The 17,207-nt window shown below is 54.0% G+C and overlaps 1 protein-coding gene across 4 annotated transcripts; it reads left to right on the top strand.

Annotated features, from left to right (window-relative positions):
• Positions 1-1,535: 1,535 nt before the first annotated feature.
• On the top strand, positions 1,536-17,111 carry Cpt1c (carnitine palmitoyltransferase 1C). 4 transcript variants are annotated; one of them, XM_070000949.1, is made up of 20 exons: positions 1,536-1,620; positions 2,235-2,299; positions 2,665-2,817; positions 4,442-4,581; positions 6,516-6,687; positions 6,909-7,010; positions 7,107-7,244; positions 7,673-7,726; positions 7,946-8,053; positions 8,156-8,240; positions 9,534-9,729; positions 9,837-10,019; positions 10,756-10,861; positions 12,261-12,377; positions 12,902-13,066; positions 13,301-13,435; positions 14,165-14,317; positions 14,919-15,032; positions 15,125-15,217; positions 15,417-17,110. In XM_070000949.1, the coding sequence occupies exons 3-20, from the start codon at positions 2,677-2,679 to the stop codon at positions 15,588-15,590; spliced, it is 2,376 nt and encodes a 791-aa protein (XP_069857050.1). In that variant the 5' UTR covers positions 1,536-1,620; positions 2,235-2,299; positions 2,665-2,676; the 3' UTR covers positions 15,591-17,110. The 4 variants fall into 4 exon arrangements, with proteins under 4 accessions (XP_069857050.1, XP_069857051.1, XP_069857049.1 ...); XM_070000950.1 differs by having other exon boundaries at positions 7,673-7,750; positions 7,979-8,053; XM_070000948.1 differs by having other exon boundaries at positions 7,673-7,750; positions 15,417-17,109.
• Positions 17,112-17,207: the final 96 nt, after the last annotated feature.

Raw genomic sequence — 17,207 nt, 5'->3', positions numbered from 1 at the left:
CAGGATATGGAGCAGGAATCCAGGTTTGAGTCCTGTCCATCTGACATGACATGAGGCATCTACACATTTGGCCTCCGATTTCTCTGCCTGGGGAGTGGGGGCAGGCCCTGGCTGCCAGCACACAAGGATTTGGGGGAGGGGGTGATGAGTTGCTGCATCCCATCAGCGTTAAGGCTCTACCACTTGAGCCACAGCACCACTTCCGGTTTTCTGGTGGTTTATTGGTGATGAGTATCATGCACTTTGCTGCCCAGGCTGGCTTTGAACCAGGATCTTCAGATCTTAGCCTACTGAGGAGCTAGGGTTATAGGTGTGAGCCCCTGGTGCCTAACAGTGGGTAGAGATCGTTAGGCACTGGTAGGTGCCCACCCCTTCTGTGCTCCATTTCTGGGGTGGGTTCTCTTGAAACCCAGTATCTCCCATGCTCCAGCCCAGGCAGCCCTGGCAACAGGCATCCCAACGTGTGGCCACCTCTGTTCCCCAGACACATGTCAAACGCACTGCCTGTGAGAAATCAGAGCAGCCCTCCTAAAGGTCAGCCATAAGTCCCAGGACCTGGATAGCTACATGCAGGAACAAGGAAGCACGTCTCTACTACTCACCTGGCCTCAGTATGCCCATTTGTGTACTGGGCCTAGTACTAGTTTTTTGTTGGTCTTGGGGCCTGAACTCTGGGCCTGGGCGCTGTCCCTCAGCTCTTCATCTCAAGGCTAGCATTCTACCACTTGAGCCACAGTGCCGCTTGTCTTTTTCTGCTTATGTGGTGCTGAGGAATTGAACCCAGGGCCTCATGCATGCAAGGCAAGCACTTTACCACTGAGCCACTGTTCCAGTCCAGTACTAGCTTCTTAATACAGCTCTCTTCCCAGGCCTTGACTGGGCTGGACCCCACCTGCCCAAGCCTGGACAGAACGGCAACGTCCAGAGCTGAATAATATAGATCTGCCTCTGCCTTTCTGCACCTATTCTATCTGAGCCAAGTTAAATAGGCCCTTCTCTATGCCTCCATGCTCCTTTTCGTTCATGGAAGTCTCTGGCTGTATAGCTTGAATCCAATCCCCAGGAGCATCTCCTAGGAGCAATTCAGGCCAAGTACCTTCCCTGGGAGTCTGGATGGAGCCCCCTGACTCCCAGGGGTCTCATCTCTCTCCTGGGTAGCAGCATCGGGCTAAGTGTTCCACAAGCCTGACCCGTGCCAGGCCTGGGTCCCTCCCAGCGGACGCGAGCAAGATCTGGAGCTGAACAGCCCGGGGCTGGGATCCTCAGCACGCGGCGACCAGCAAATGCGTGGGGGCTAATCAGGCAGGGGGTAGGTTGAGAGGCAGGGTGGCGGGGGGGGGGGGGGGGGGGGTGGGTGGGGGGGGAGGCTCAAGCCGAGGAAGGTGATTGGATGCTGTTTCCTGGGGGCGGGAGCAGAACGCAGAGGGACCGGAGGGGGCGGGGATAGAATGCAAAGAGATCGGAGGGGGCGGGGATAGAACGCAGAAGAATTGGGAGGGGGCGGGGACAGAAGGCCCAGCTAGGAAGGGGGCGGGGACAGAACCGGGGACTGGAATACCGGGCTAGGCTCCTACAAAACGGGAACCCGGGGGTTCCCGGGCAGGCCGAGCGATGCTGGAGGTGAGTCGGGCTCTGGAGGACCCTTGGCCAGGACGTGGCGTTGAAGTCGCCTAGGGATTGGAATATGCAAAAGGGATACTGAGCTTCAGATCGGGGGTGATGGTGAGGGGGTGTATTTGGGCTGGGTCCCCAGGATCCGACCCGCAGACTCCTGGCTCGGTGTAAGTAGTAGGCCGACGGGACCGAGCTGGAGGCGGGGGTCCCCGGGTTGGGCTTCTCCATCGCTCGGTTCTCAGGCTCAGCATCCCTGGCCGCGCGCATGCGCAGGAGGGTGCTCCGGCCCTCCCCCCTCCCCTTCCCCCCCACAGCGGGGAAGGGGGCCCTGGCCTCCTCCCGGAACCGATGAATTTATAGACTCCTCACGCCCCTGCTTGGGAATGGGAACCGGAAATGAAGTGGAGAGCGTGTCCACGTCCGGCAGGTGTTCGTTTCAATGGTTCTAAACTAGTATCACCTCCCCCCTGCCTCGGGATCAGGGACCAGTTTCCTTCCCCCACCCCGGAGTCTTGAGCGTGTGTGGGGAGGGGGCGCTGTCCGCCTACTTTGTTCTCCACCGAAGAGCTAAAAGGGTTAACGTGAGCCCACCCTCCTGCTTCCTCCCTCTGCCTCCACAGAGGTTCCCGGGTAACGTCTCTCCTCCAGCCTTGGGTCTCCATCCAGGACCCTAAAGACCCGGCAGGTACTTAGGCAAAGGGTGAGCTGACCCCAAAAAGTCCTGGTTTGAGGTGGAAAGAGGCTAGGCCCAGACTCCTAGGGAAGAAGGGGGCTGGGGTCCTGTCTGATTCCTGGGTGTGAAAATTGGGCTGGGTGTGGACCCCTGGGTCTGAGGGAGGAGGCTGAGGCCTGGATGCCTGGACTGAGGGAGGAGGCTGGGGAGTGGACCCTGAGTCTGAAGAAGGAGGACTAGGGCCAAGGACCCCTGTGTTTGAAGGAGGAGGCTGGAGTCTGGACCCCTGCTTCTGAGGGAAGAAGTTGGTGTGTGGATCCCTGGGTCTGAGGGAGGAGGGGTGAAGACCTGAGGATGACCCCCTGCCTTCCTCCTAGGGCTGGGGCACCATGGCGGAAGCGCGCCAGGCTGCCGACTTCCCACCATGGCTGCCATCGGACGGAGCACAGGCCAGGCTGGGCTGCTCCATGCTGCAGGAGATCTACCTGTGCAGCCTGCGATCTTGGAGAAGGAACCTGGGGCGATTCTGGGTGCGAAGCAGTGCTGGCTGGTGTCCCTCCAGGCATCCCCTGTCCTGCTTCCCGGATGCTAAGGCTCACTTCCCGTGTGAGGGAGGGCCTGTCTGGGGACCTGGAGGTCTCCTCTAGGGCCCATTTAGGCTATTTCCTTGTGGCTCCTTTCTGGGGTCTCAGCCTCCTCCCGCACTGCTCACCTCTGCACTCACTCACCGCTCCCCATACCCTTCCCAAGGTCTAGAACTCAGATGAGCACTGGTGGCTCACTCCTGTAATTCTAGCTACCCAGGAGGCTGAGATCTGAGGATCGTGGTTCCAACCCAGCGTAAGCAGGAAAGTCCGTGAGACTCATTAACAATTTACCACCAGAAAACTGGAAATAGTGTTGTGGTTCAAAGTGGTAGAGTGGTCTCCCTGACAGGCAAAAGAGCTCATGAACAGTGCCCAGGCCCTGAATTCAAGCCCAAATTGGGGGGGGGGTGCAGTGTTGGGGGCACAGTAGGGCAGGCAGAATGTTCATTTGAGTCTCTACTCATCCTCCTCTACCTGGCCCACTACAAGGCAATGATAGTTCTCAACAACAAAATACAAAATAGAGGGCTGAGGAAGTGGTCCAAGGGGTAGAGCATGCACAAGAACTGGGGTTTCATTGCCAGCACTGAAAAATTAAAAAGAAAATTGATCCTCATAAGCAACATCTGGCATACAGTAGATGTACGCTGGGTGTTAGCTGTCGGCCATGCTACTGGGAACATGGGTAGCAAATTTGTGTCCAAGACCTGGTAGGTCTAGAAGGCCTGTGATGTTCCTGGGATTGGTTTTGTTAGTCATCTTGTTTCAAGCGCCTGCCTGACAGTTTACCTCCTCCAGGAAGCCCTCCCAGACTCCCTCCCAATTTAGGGCTCTTCTTTGTTTCTTCCTTCTTCTTCTTCTTCTTCTTCTTCTTCTTCTTCTTCTTCTTCTTCTTCTTCTTCTTCTTCTTCTTCTTCTTCTTCTTCTTCTTTCTTCTTCTTCTTCTTCTTCTTCTTCTTCTTCTTCTTTCTTCTTCTTCTTCTTTCTTCTTTTCTTCTTCTTCTTCTTCTTCTTCCTCTTCTTCCTCTTCTTCCTCCTCCTGCTCCTCCTCCTCCTCCTCCTCCTCCTCCTCCTCCTCCTCCTCCTCCTCCTCCTCCTCCTCCTCCTTCTCCTCCTCCTCCTCCTCCTGCTCTTCTTCTTCTTCCTTGAACTCTGGGCTTGGCCACTAGCCTTGTGCTCCTCAGCTCAAGCAAGTGCTCTACCATTTGAGCCACAGTGCCACTTCCGGTTTTCTGGTGGTTTATTGGAGATAATAGTTTCATGGACTTTCCTGCCCAGGCTGGCTTTGAACCGTGCTCCTCAAATCTCAGCCTCCTCAGTAGATAGGATTACAGGTGTGAGCCACTGGAGACAGGCCTTCTTTGTTTCTTGTGCCCTTGCCTCAGGCCCTGGCTTCATTCAGGGCTTGGACTAATGGGCTGGAGGTGGGGAGGGGAAGGAGGGTGTCTGTTTCCCACTGCATCTGGACCTTAGAATCCCCTGGTATTCTGAGATAGCTGAGCACTGCACCATTTATGCATTCGGAGGAGGGGCACACAGGACTGAGTGGTACCCTTTCTCTCCACAGAATGACTTTCTGACTGGTGTATTTCCCGCCAGCCCCCTCAGCTGGTTGTTTCTCTTCAGTGCAATCCAGCTTGCCTGGTTCCTCCAGCTGGATCCTTCCCTCGGCCTGGTGGAGAAAATTAAAGATTTGCTGCCAGATTGGTGAGGCCCCACTCCTCCCTAATCATCCTCCTTCAATTTCTTCAGATTGGGAGTGGGATTTGAACTCAGGGGCTTGTACTTGCAAGCTAGAGATACTCTACCACTTGAGCAGTGTTCCCCAACCCTTTTTAGTTATTTCCCTAAATGGATCTCATGTTGTTGCTCAGGGAAGGCCCAGGTTACTGTCTTTTCTGGATGTAGCACTTATGTTGCTAACATGACAGGCAGGCACTACCACATTCAGCTTATTGATGAAGATGGGGTCTTTTTAACTTTTTGCCTGGGCTGGGCTTGAATTTCTTGTTTTTTTGGGGGGGGGGTCCAGTCGTGGGGCCTGAACTCTGGGCCTGGGCGCTGTCCCTCAGCTCTTCAGCTCAAGGCTAGCACTCTACCACTTGAGTCACAGTGTCACTTCCGGCTTTTTTTCTTTTTGCTTATGTGGTGATGAGGAATCGAACCCAGGGCCTCAGGCATGCAAGGCAAGCGCTCTACCACTGAGCCACCTTCCCAGCCCCATGGGCTTGAATTTCTATCCTCTCAATCCTTCACAGTATCTGGAATTACAGGCATGAGCCACTATGCCCAGCTATTTCTAGTTATGTAAGTCTTAGTACAGAAGAAACTTGGTCCAGCATTCATATGTAAATAGGGCAGCAATAATTGATTCACAGGTGCTTGGAAAAATTAATAAAAAACATGTATGTGGAATGGTCACTATATAGTGACAGAACTTGAGTTCAATCCCTAAAACTACCAAAAAAAAAGGCCAAAGCCATGCACCAGTGGTTATGCCTGTCATCCTAGCTACTCAGTAGGCTGAGATCTGAGGATCTCAGTTCAAAGCCAGGCCTGACAGTGAAAGTCCTTGAGACTTTTATCTCCAGTTAACCACCAGAAAACTGGAAATGGTGCTGTGGCTCAAGTGGGAGAGCACTCACCTTGAGCTGAAGAACTAAGGGACAGTGCCCAGGCCCAGAGTTCAAGTCTCACAACTGAAAAAATAAATAAAAGTTAAAATTAAAGGGCTGGCTCTAATGATAGAGTGATTACATTCAAGGCCTCCCCTCACACACACCAAAAAGAAAGGCTGCATGTAGGGCTCCACCTGAAGAGATTTCCAACAGTTGGCTACTGAGGAGAGAGAAATCTCCCCATAACAGAAGTGATGTTTTGGGGCTGGGAAGGTGGCTCAGTGGTAGAGCACTTGCCTTGCATGCCTGAGGCCCTGGGTTCAATTCCTCAGCACCACATAAGCAAAAAGAAAAAAAGCCAGAAGTGGCGCTGTGGCTCAAGTGGTAGAGCGCTAGCCTTGAGCTGAAGAGCTGAGGGACAGCACCCAGGCCCAGAGTTCAGGCCCCACAACCAAACCCAAAAAACAAAAAAAGAAGTGATGTTTCTAGGCTGGGAAGGTGGCTTTGTGGTAGAGTGCTTGCTTTGCATGCATGAGGCCCTAGGTTTGATTCCTCAACACCACATAAGCAGAAAAAAGCCAGAAGTGGCACTGTGGCTCAAGTGGTAGAGCGATAGCCTTGAGCTGAAAAGCTGAGGGACAGCATCCAGGCCCAGAGTTCAAGCCCCATGACTGACAAATAAAAATGATGATGGAGCCGGGCGCTGGTGGCTCACGCCTGTAATCCTAGCTACTCAGGAGGCTGAGATCTGAGGATCGCGGTTCAAAGCCAGCCCGGGCAGGAAAGACCGTGAGACTCCTATCTCCAATAAACCACCAGAAAACCAGAAGTGGTGCTGTAGCTCAAGTGGTAGAGCGCTCGCCTTGAGCTGAAGAGCTGAGGGACAGCGCCCAGGCCCATAGTTCAAGCCCTACAACCGACAAAAAAAAAAAAAATGATGATGGCTCTGAGCTTTAGCCCAGAGCCACAGGGAGAGCAGTCTCAACCAGAAGAGCCAGGCCTAGCCTCTTTCTCTCTTCCCAGGGGTGGGCAGCACCATTACCTCCGGGGGGTCGTGGCAGCTGCTGTATTTGCCTCTTGTTTGTGGGGTGCCCTGATCTTCACCCTGCACGTGGCCCTGAGGCTGCTCCTATCCTACCACGGCTGGCTTCTTGAATCTCACGGGACCATGTCCTCACCTACCAAGACCTGGCTGGTATGTCCGGGGACCCCTGCACCAGGCTCCCCCAGGACACACATCTCTATCCCCTTCCCACATCCTCGTGTGAAGATGAATCATAAAGATCTCTCAGAGACTCCGTCCTAATTTTTTGTCCAGTTTTCTGGGTTTCAGTCTTATTGAATGGGGACCCCTCATTCCCTGGTCTCAGACCCCAGTGAGAGATTTAATGACCTTCTAACCCTCTCCCTGCCCAGGCCCTGGTCCGCATCTTCTCTGGCCGCCACCCAATGCTCTTCAGTTACCAGCGCTCCCTGCCGCGCCAGCCAGTGCCCTCGGTGCAGGACACCGTGTGCAAGGTGGGCCTGGAGATAGCAGTGGGGGAACAGGTGGATGGTGAGGTAGCAGTGGGGAGCAGAGCATGATGCCCTCTTCTTCTCCACCCTTCCCTTCAGTACCTGGAGTCAGTCCGCCCCGTCCTCTCCGATGAGGACTTTGACTGGACTGCGGGGATGGCGCAGGAGTTCTTGAAACTGCAGGCATCGCTGCTGCAGTGGTACCTGTGGCTCAAGTCCTGGTGGGCGTCCAATTATGTGAGTCCGGCCGCGAGGCCCCACCCCTCCGTCAAAGCTTGGGAGCCCTTCGCCCCGCCCCACGGTCCTTAGTTCCGCCCCTCCATGACACGCCCACAAACCCCAGACCCCGCTGCGATTGGAGCTTCAGCCAGAGTGCTAACCTCAGCCCCACCCCCTACGTGGGGAAACAGGCCACGCCCCAGATGCCATAGCTCCACCCCATAGACACTTGCCCCGCCCCACAACACGCCCACAGAGTTCAGGCCCTGCTGCGATTGGAACCTCAGCCACTCCAGCCAACTTTCCTGCAAGAGGAAACAGGCTCCGCCCCCAAACCCAGTAGCCCCGCCCCTTGCCCCAGGAAGCCTCTGTGTGGACAGAGAAGATGGGTGGGCGCCCCCATCCTTCCCTCCCCCTCAAACCCCGCCCACCCACCCCCTGCTCAGGTCACCGACTGGTGGGAAGAATTTGTGTATCTGCGGTCTCGCAACTCGCTGATGGTGAACAGCAATTACTATTTAATGGTGAGCGGGGAGGGTTGGAGATGGAGCACCCCCAGAGTCTGCGAGCCGGGGTGAGGGAGGTGCACAAAACAGCCTCAATCTGGGACCACAGTCTAGGAATTCACTGCCCTCTTGGGGAGCCAGGGTTCCCCCCTGCACACACACTGGGACAAACTGGACCTCAGGTGGTTTGCTGACCCCTCCGCGGGTCCCCAGGACTTCCTGTATGTCACACCCACGCCGCTGCAGGCAGCTCGGGCGGGGAACGCTGTCCATGCCCTTCTCCTGTACCGCCATCGGTTGACCCGCCAGGAGATCCCACCGGTATGTGAGCTCCCGTGGGGTCCGGGGCGGGGAATGGGGGACACAGGCATTCGGACCCCCTGGGGCCCCATCCACAGCTCACCAGCTCATGGCCTCCTGCAGACTATGCTTATGGGGATGCGTCCTTTGTGCTCTGCCCAGTATGAGAAGATATTCAACACTACCCGGGTGCCAGGGTTGGAAAAAGGTGAGGCCTCCCCCCTTCCCACCTATTCTCCTCCCTTCCCCCCCCCCCCCCCCCAAGAAGCAGCTGTCTCTCTACAGCCAGCCTGCTCGGCTTCAGCCCAGTTTCCATTGTTTCCTGTGTGGCCTTGGGAAATTCTCACCCTTTCTGAGTCTCAGTTTCCTCATCTCTCAAATGGGAAATGGGATACTGGTACCTAAGAGCTGACTGAGTATGACATAATCACACCCAGCTAAGGCAAGAGGATGACAAGTTCAAGGCTAGAGCCAGACCTCATTTCAATCAACATCAGCAGCAGCAACAACCTGGCATAATGGCTCATGTCTGTAATCACGGCTACTCAGGAGACAGAGATTGGGAGGACTGAGGCTGATAAAGCAAAATCCTATTCAGAAATGAACTAAGGCGATCCAGGCGCTGGTGGCTCACGCCTGTAATCCTAGCTACTCAGGAGGCTGAGATCTGAGAATCGCGGTTCAAAGCCAGCCCAGGCAGGAAAGACTGTGAGACTCCTATCTCCAATAAATCACCAGAAAACCGGAAGTGGCGCTGTGGCTCAAGTGGTAGAGCACTCGCCTTGAGCTGAAGAGCTGAGGGACAGCGTCCAGGCCCAGAGTTCAAGCCCCACGACCGACAAAAAAAAAAAAAAAAAAAAAGAAAGAAAGAAAGAAATGAACTAAGGCAAGAAGGGCTAGGAGCATAACTCAAGTGGTAGAGAACCTACATGTGAAGCTTCGAGGTCTGAGCTCCAACCCCAGGACCATCAGAAAATAAGAGTATTTAAGAGTGGTGAAGAGGGCTAGGAAGGTGGCTCAGTGGTGGAGTGCTTGCTTCGCATGCATGAGGCCCTGGGTTCAATTCCTCAGTACCACATAAACAGAAACAGCTAGAAGTGGCTCAAGTGGTAGAGTGCTAGCCTTGAACAAAAGAAACTCAGTGTCAGTGCCCAGGCCAAGTTCAAGCCCCAGGTCTGGCAAAACAACAACAACAACAAAAAAGAATGGTGAAGATAAAAAGAGCCGGGTGCCAGTGGCTCACACCTGGGCACTGAGCCTCAGCTGTTTTGCTCAAGGCTGATGCTTTGCCACTTGAGCCACAGCCCTATTTCCCATTTTCTGGTGGTTCATTAGAGATCAGAGTCTCACGGACTTTCCAGCCTGGGCTGGCTTTGAACCCCAGTTCTCAGATCTCAGCCTCTTGAGTAGCTAGGATGACAGGCATGAGCCATGGCACCTGGCTTTCATTATCCTTACATTGTGTGCCATCTTTCCTATCTTGTGCCACTATGACTCCTAGACTCCCTCTGCCACCTCCCGGATAGCCGCCATGTGGCCGTTTTCCATCGGGGCCGATTCTTCCGCGTGGGGACCCATTCCCCCAATGGCTTGCTGTCCCCACGGGCTCTGGAGCAACAATTCCAGCGCATCCTGGATGACCCCTCGCCGGCCTATCCCCACGAGGAGCACCTGGCGGCCCTCACAGCTGCTCCCAGGTGAGCATTCAAGGCCAGGCGCTCCCCGAGTGTCCTGGGGTTGAGGAATGGCCGGCTGGGGGCCGGGGGACAGGGCCGGCCGGGCTCAGGTGCGTCCCACCCGACAGGGGTATGTGGGCCCAGGTGCGGGAGTTGGTGAAGGCCCGGGCTGCTGCTGCTTTGGAGGCCGTGGAAGGAGCCGCTTTCTTTGTGTCTCTGGATTCGGAGCCTGGAGGCCTCACGAGGGAGGATCCGGCTGCCTCCCTTGATGCCTATGCCCACAGGCTGCTGGCCGGCCACGGTCATGACCGGTGAGTCCACTCACACCTGGTTGCTAGACCCCTGACCTCCTTCCCCGAAGACAAGACCTGTGATCTCAGCCCTGGTGCTCTCTAGATCCGGGGCCCATTTGTATCTGAGGCCCCCAGACCCAGTGCTTTGGAGCTGGGAGGCCCCCATTTCCCTATCCAAACAACCCCTCAGCCTGGGACTCCTGCCTCATATCCCAGACTTGAGGATGGCCAAGCCCCCAACCTGTAACTCCAGCTTGGTAATATGGACCAGAGGGCATGTGCCTTTTTGTGCTGGTATCCCAAACCCAGGACCCTCCACTGGAACCCCATTCCCAGAATTCCAGCCCAATTCTTGATTTCCCAAGCCCTGGATGTCTCCCAAGTTCCCCATCACCTCAAAAATGCTTAGAACCTAGAACCTCAAGCCTGTAATCCTAGCTACTCAGGAGGCTAAGATCTGAGGATTGAAGCCAGAAGTCAACCCCAGCAGAAAAGTCCTTGTGAGACTCTTACCTCCAATCAACCATTTTTGGCCTTGAGCAAAAAGAGCTCAGGGACAGTGCATAGGCCCTGTCTGTGTTCAATCCCCAAGACGAAAAAAATCTCCCTAAGTCCTCCAGCCAAATGCCACAATCGGGCTACCACTAGATCCCCACATTCTGAAATATCACAGAGCAGGCCCTAAGTCTCCCCATTTCCCCCCGCCCCCCCACTCCCCAGCTCTTTGTGATCCTGATGGGAACTCTCCCCACAGCTGGTATGACAAGTCCTTCACCCTTATTGTCTTCTCCAACGGGAAGCTGGGCCTCAGCATGGAGCACTCGTGGGCCGACTGCCCCATCTCAGGACATATGTGGGAGGTAGGGCAGCCAACCTCCCCCAGGCTGGGGACCCCCAACACATGTCCAAACCTTCCCCCCCCCACTCCCCACGGCCCTAGGCAGAGGGTAAGCTGAGGCTCTGAGAAAGGAAAGTGTAGGCCTAGCAAAGATGAAAATCTGCGATGGTGAACTTTTAAGAGTTCAGGCGCCTGACCCTTGAGATTCTCCATGCTAGACCATCACTCCACCACTTGAGCCACGCCCGATCCTTTTTTGTTCCCAATTTGTTTTTGAGACAGAGTCTTCCTAACTTTGCCCACACTGGCCTTGAATTCCTGATCCTCCTGTCTTAGTCTCCCTCAGAGTTGGGTTTACAGGTGTTCTCCACCATACCTGGCTAAATATCGAAGGTAGAGACACTACTGAGTGTAAGAAGAAGAGAAAGATGAGGCCGGGTGCCGGTGGCTCACACCTGAGATCTGGGGATGACGGTTCCTGGGCAGGAAAAGCCCATGAGACTCTTTTTTTTTTTTGTCGGTCGTGGGGCTTGAACTCTGGGCCTGGGCGCTGTCCCTCAGCTCTTCAGCTCAAGGCGAGCACTCTACCACTTGAGCTACAGCGCCACTTCCGGTTTTCTGGTGGTTTATTGGAGATAGGAGTCTCACGGTCTCTCCTGCCCGGGCTGGCTTTGAACCGCGATCCTCAGATCTCAGCCTCCTGAGTAGCTAGGATTACAGGCGTGAGCCACCAGCGCCCGGCTCCATGAGACTCTTATCTCCAATAAACCACTCAGAAAACCAGAAGTGTCACTGTGGCTCAAGTGGTAGAGCACTAGCCTTGAGTGGAAGAGCTGAGGGACAGCGCCCAGGCCCAAAGTTCAAGCCCCACGACCGACCAAAAAAAGAGAGAGAGAGAGAGAGAAAGATGATGTTGGGCATGGTGATGCACACCTTTAATCCTAGTACTTGGGGGACTGAGGGAGGAGGATCAGGAATTGGAGGTCAGCATCCTGGACAAAAATTAATCAGATAAACAATCTACTAAAAAAACAAAAGGGAATGTATTTCAGTGGTAGGATGCTTTCCTAGTGTGCCTGAGGCCCCAGGTTCTATCCCCAGTACAAGGAAGGAAGGAAGAGGAAGGAAGGGAGGGAAGGAAGAAGGAAGAGGAAGGGAGGGAGGGAGGGAGGGAGGGAGGGAGGGAGCATGTGGCTAGATCCTTAGGAAAGAAGAGAAGGAGCTGGTAACTGGGCACCTGCTGAGCTTTTATTAGTCTGGTTCTCAATGAACATGAACTTGAGACTCCATCTGTGAACCTCAGAGGTTTCTGGTTCTCAGAGATTTCTCCCCCTGACCTCCCTGAGGGGCAGATCTCAGTTTCCAGGGCCTCAGTTCAAAGGAAGGGAGGGGGTCTGGCAGCCTCTGTTGTTTGTCTACAGTTCACCCTGGCCACAGAATGCTTTCATCTGGGCTACTCGGCAGATGGCCACTGCAAGGGACAGCCTGATCCTACGCTGCCCTGGCCTGAGCGGCTACAGTGGGACCTCCCAAACCAGGTGAGGATGCGATTCTGGGGCTCTCCTCCCAGTCCCCAAATCTCCATCTCCAAGCTCAACTGAAGAATCAGTCTTACTCCAGTCCCAACATTCAGATCAAACTAAACAAACTGCAGCCTAATACCCACCCTGTCACTGATTCTGGCCCCAGCCTCCACTCTAACCTATTTCCTGGCTGCCCAGTCCCTATTTCATCGCCAACCTCTTAATTCACAGTACGAGCAAGATCGTCTACCCTGCCTAAGTTCAGCTCATCTCTGGCCACAACTCCAGCCTCGATCTCACTTTGATCATCACACCCAATCTCACACACTGGTCCCAACCCACTCCCCAAACCCTCTCAATCCCATCACTGAACTCTAATTTAAGCTTAGCTTAAGTCTATTCCCATCTTTCTTACCTTCTATGGTTCCATTTTTAGCCTCCTGTCATTCTGTCCCATCTTTCCCTGATTTCACCTTCATGCCATCCCCCCATCTATAACAACACCCATGTCTCCCTCCCTCCCTCCCTCCCTCTGGCAGGTTTATCCCTCCATCTCTCTAGCCCTGAGGGGAGCCAAGACCTTAGCTGGAAACATCGACTGCCATGTCTTCCCCTTCTCCCACTTTGGCAAGAGCTTCATCAAACACTGCCACTTCTCTTCAGACAGCTTCATCCAGGTGGCCCTGCAGCTGGCCTACTTCCGGGTCAGTTGGGTTCCCCAATCCCAGCTCCTCCAGAACCCCAGTCCCCCTAGGGCCTCCCGCATACCTGCCTCTTCAGCCTCCTCCATAACTCCTCTTGGTCTTGGCCCGAGGTGCATCCACCATCTTGATTTCTTTTCTCAGGGGGAGGAGGCATCTGGGAGCCTGACCACGTGGGGAAAATCTGGTAAAAAGGCATCCTGAGCATCTGACAAGGCTCTTCTTCTTGTCCCGCAGGACAGGGGTCACTTCTGCCTGACTTATGAGTCAGCCATGACTCGCTTGTTCCTGGAAGGCCGGACAGAGACGGTGAGGTCTTGCACCAAGGAAGCATGCAACTTCGTGAAAGCGATGGAGGACAAAGAGAAGACGGTGTGGGCCTGGCCCACATACTCTGTTTCTCAGTTTGCATATATTAGTGGGTCAGGATGTGTGAGGGGCACGGGGAACAAGGGATAAGTAATCCAGACCTGGTCAGTGGCTCCAGGGAATCCATGCATAGACAGACAGCCCAGGGAAGGGTGTGCTGTGCTTTAGTGGGGGCCACAGAGCCATTTCCACTGCCTCTGTAGCGTGCTTTCCCTCCTCCCTCTCTCTCTTTCTCTCTGTCAATGATAGGGCTTGAACTCGGGGCCTGAACACTCTCCTTGAGCTTTTTTGCTCAAGGCTAGCTCTGTACCACTTTGAGCCACAATGCCATTTCCAGTGTTCTGGGGGTTAATTGGAGATGAGGGTCTCATGGACTTTTCCTGCCCGGGCTAGCTTTGAATTGCAATCCTCAGATCTCAGCCTCCTGAGTAGTTAGGATTACAGGCCTAAGCCACCGGCACCTAGCTTCTTTTTTTGTTTTTTTCTGAGACAAGGCATCACTAGGTAGTCCCAGACTGGCCTCAGACTTACAATCCTCCCACCTCAGCCTCCTGAGTGCTGAGATTACAACAATACACCATCATGCCTGACTCTCTTTAGACTCTGTGTCACCTTGTGTCTGCCAGGGGTGGACACACCTGGCATTCAGACATTGGGGCAGGTACCCTAGGCTCGCCTTTGTAAGCCCTCTTCCTCTCTTTCCATGATCTGCGGCCTCCATGGGGACCCCAGGCCTCCCAGTGCCTCACCTTGTTCCGCATGGCAGTGGATAAACACCAGACTCTGCTCAAGGCAGCCATGACCGGGCAGGGGATTGACCGGCACCTCTTTGCGCTCTACATAGTCTCCCAGTTCCTCCATCTGCAGTCGCCCTTCCTCGCCCAGGTTGGGGGTGCAGGGAAAGGGTTAAAGAGGGAAACCGCTGGGAAGAGGGAAAATTCTGTGGGGTTTGGTGGAGGGAGGAGTGGATGGATTTCAGGGCTAGCATGGTGAAAAAGGAGATTTCCACAGGAATAGAGGACCTGGGGAAGAGACTGGGGGAAAAGGAGAGGACAGAGTGCTGGTTTTATCAGATGTAAGGTCCCAATCCTAGCACTGCCAGGTACCCCCCCCCAAAAAAAAAAAAACAGAGCTGTAAAGGGGAAAGAGGCAGAAGGGAGGAAGCAGGTGTAGGTTGAGCAAACAAGGGGCGTGGCCAAGAAATGGTTTCAGGGTGTGGTGTTTGTGGCTTCAGATGGATGTGCTAAGAGGGGCATGTTGGGGGAAGTGGATGATCATTGGAGGGGCGTGGTCCTGAGATGGGTGTGGCCTAGAGATGAAGCCAGGGAAAAGGCAGAAGCAGTGGAAGGGGAAAGGGGAAACTGTCAGCCTAAGGTCATCAGCCAGGGCCAGGGGGAGCAGTGGGGAGGCAGTGGAGGGAGGGGAGTAAAGGGCACGCAGACCTGCTCAGCTCTTTCCTGCACCCGTGACCCTCTCCTGTCCTCAGGTTCACTCGGAGCAATGGAAGCTGTCCACCAGCCAGATCCCCGTTCAGCAGGCGCACCTGTTTGATGTCCACAATTACCCAGATTATGTTTCCTCGGGTGGCGGATTCGGGCCTGTGAGTGGCACTGGGGTACTGGGCCCAGAGATACGAGAGCTTGGAAGAGGTAGGGGGGTACATTTGCGTCCTTTCACTCCCTCCCACTCCAGGCGGATGACGATGGCTACGGGGTTTCCTATATCTTCATGGGGGACGACACGGTGACCTTCCACATCGCCAGTAAGAAGTCAAGCACTAAAACAGTAAGGACATGTGAACAGCTCAGCCCGGGAGTCGAGGCCCCAAAGCTCTATCCTCAGACCCAGGGGGTTCAGATCCCAGGCCTCCTCTCTCAAACTGTTGAGTCCTCAGCCCTCCTCCCTCAGACTCTGCCCCCCACCTCACCTCCCACCCCTGGAGCCCTCTCCCTCCAGCCCTGGCCTCAGCCATCCCTCCTTTTAGGACTCACACCGGCTGGGCCAGCACATTGAAGACGCTCTTCTGGATGTGGCTGCCCTATTCCAAGCAAGGCAGCATCTTAAGCACAGATTCGGAAGGGCTGGAGAGGAGTGCTTGAGGTACAGACAGGGATTTCCCTCCAGAAAGACTGCTCCTACAGCATCCACTGACCTCTGACCCGTGCCGGTCCCCACAGCTGGGCTGGCACAGGCTGGGGCAACCCATGTTGGTGGTCCCATATCTGGGCCAATAAAGAGGTGTGAGCTGGGTGTAATGTGTCCACTATGCTCTTGGGCAGGATCCAGGTAGGGTGAGGGTTCTCCTCCACCTTCCAGCCACTCCAGCATGGATTCATCTCCATCACAACCTCAACCCATAACACCTGCCAAGAGTGGTCCTTTCCTACTGGAGCCCACCAAACCCTCAGCCAGCCTGGACCAGACAACTCACAAGCATAGCTTCTCTTCCTGTCCACCTTAAACTATTGCCCGGCTGCTTGAGAGACAGAAGTGGCAGGATCACAGATTGAGTTAGTGAGACCTCCATCTAAAAAAAGAAAAAGCCTGGCACTGGTGGTTCACGCCTGTAATCCTAGCTACTCAGGAGGCTGAGATCTGAGGATCGCGGTTCAAAGCCAGCCTAGGCAGGAAAGTCCCTGTGAGACTTTTTTCTCCAGTTTTTCACTCAAAAACCAGCAGTGACACTGTGGCTCAAGTAGTAAAGCACTAGCATTGAGCTGAAGAGCTCAGGGACAGTGCCCAGGCCCAGAGTTCAAGCCCCACAAAAAACACCCAGCTACTTAGAAGATCAAGGGAGGAAGATCCAAATTTGAGGCTGGCTGGTTTAAAACATGAAGCCCTATCCAAAAATCAAAAACTTAAGGGACTGAGGTATAGCTCATCAGTAGAATGCTTGCCTCAAATGCCCAAGGTCCTGTGTTCAAAACCTAATACTGGGAAGAGGGGGTAGTTTTCATAAGGGTACTAAGCCATTTCCTTGGGAAAAGACAGTCTGTCCAGCAAATGGCATTGGAAAAGCTGGATATTCACATGGAAAAAGTCCAGATTGGATTTTTACTTAATATCATATGTCAAGATTTTCTCAAAAAGGATCAAGAATGTAAATGTCAGAAATATAAAACTCCAAAGGAAAACATACGGGAAAACAATCATGACATTCAATTTGGCAGGGATTTCTTGCATGATACTGAAAGCACAAGGAACTGAAAAACATTAAAATAGCTCCGTTGGACTCTATCCTAATCTCACACTTCTAACTGGGTAGGGTGTTGCATTACTGTAATCCCAGCACTCAGGAGGCTGAAACAGGAGGATCATAAATTCTCAACTGAAGCTGGGCTACATAGCAAGACCTTATCTCAAAAACCTAAGACTAGCCAGGCACCAGTGGCTCATGTCTGTAATCCTAGCTACTCAGGAGGCTCAGATCTGAGGATCACCGTTCAAAGCCAGCCCGGGGAAGGAAAGTCCTTGAGACTCTTCAAGCAGTAGAGCGCTCGCCTTGAGCTGAAGAGTGCAAGGACAGTGCCCAAGCCCAGAGTTCAAGCCCCATAACCAACAAAAACAAAACAAAAAAACAAAGACTGAGCCAGGCGCTGGTGGCTCACGCCTGTAATCCTAGCTACCCAGGAGGCTGAGAACTGAGGGTCACAGTTCAAAGCCAGCCCAGGCAGGAAAGTCTGTGACACTCTTATCTCCAATAAACTAACTCAGAAAAAGCTGTAAGTGGCACTGTGGCTCAAATGGTGGAGTGTGAGCCTTGAGCAGAACAACT

The sequence above is a fragment of the Dipodomys merriami genome, unplaced genomic scaffold (assembly GCF_024711535.1).
Source record: "Dipodomys merriami isolate MVZ:Mamm:240054 unplaced genomic scaffold, mDipMer1.0.p SCAF_57, whole genome shotgun sequence".
Taxonomy (NCBI): domain Eukaryota; kingdom Metazoa; phylum Chordata; class Mammalia; order Rodentia; family Heteromyidae; genus Dipodomys; species Dipodomys merriami.
The sequence above is the reverse complement of the archived record's forward strand: the minus strand, read 5'-3'. Positions and strand labels throughout refer to the sequence as shown.

Bases quoted from the DNA above. Each gene is read 5' to 3' on its own strand.
- Cpt1c (XM_070000947.1), top strand. From the start codon at position 2,677: ATGGCGGAAGCGCGCCAGGCTGCCGACTTCCCACCATGGCTGCCATCG. The intron at 10,862-12,260 runs GTAGGGCAGCCA...GTTTGTCTACAG, and splicing joins TCTCAGGACATATGTGGGAG to TTCACCCTGGCCACAGAATG. The intron at 15,218-15,416 runs GTAAGGACATGT...CCCTCCTTTTAG, and splicing joins AGAAGTCAAGCACTAAAACA to GACTCACACCGGCTGGGCCA.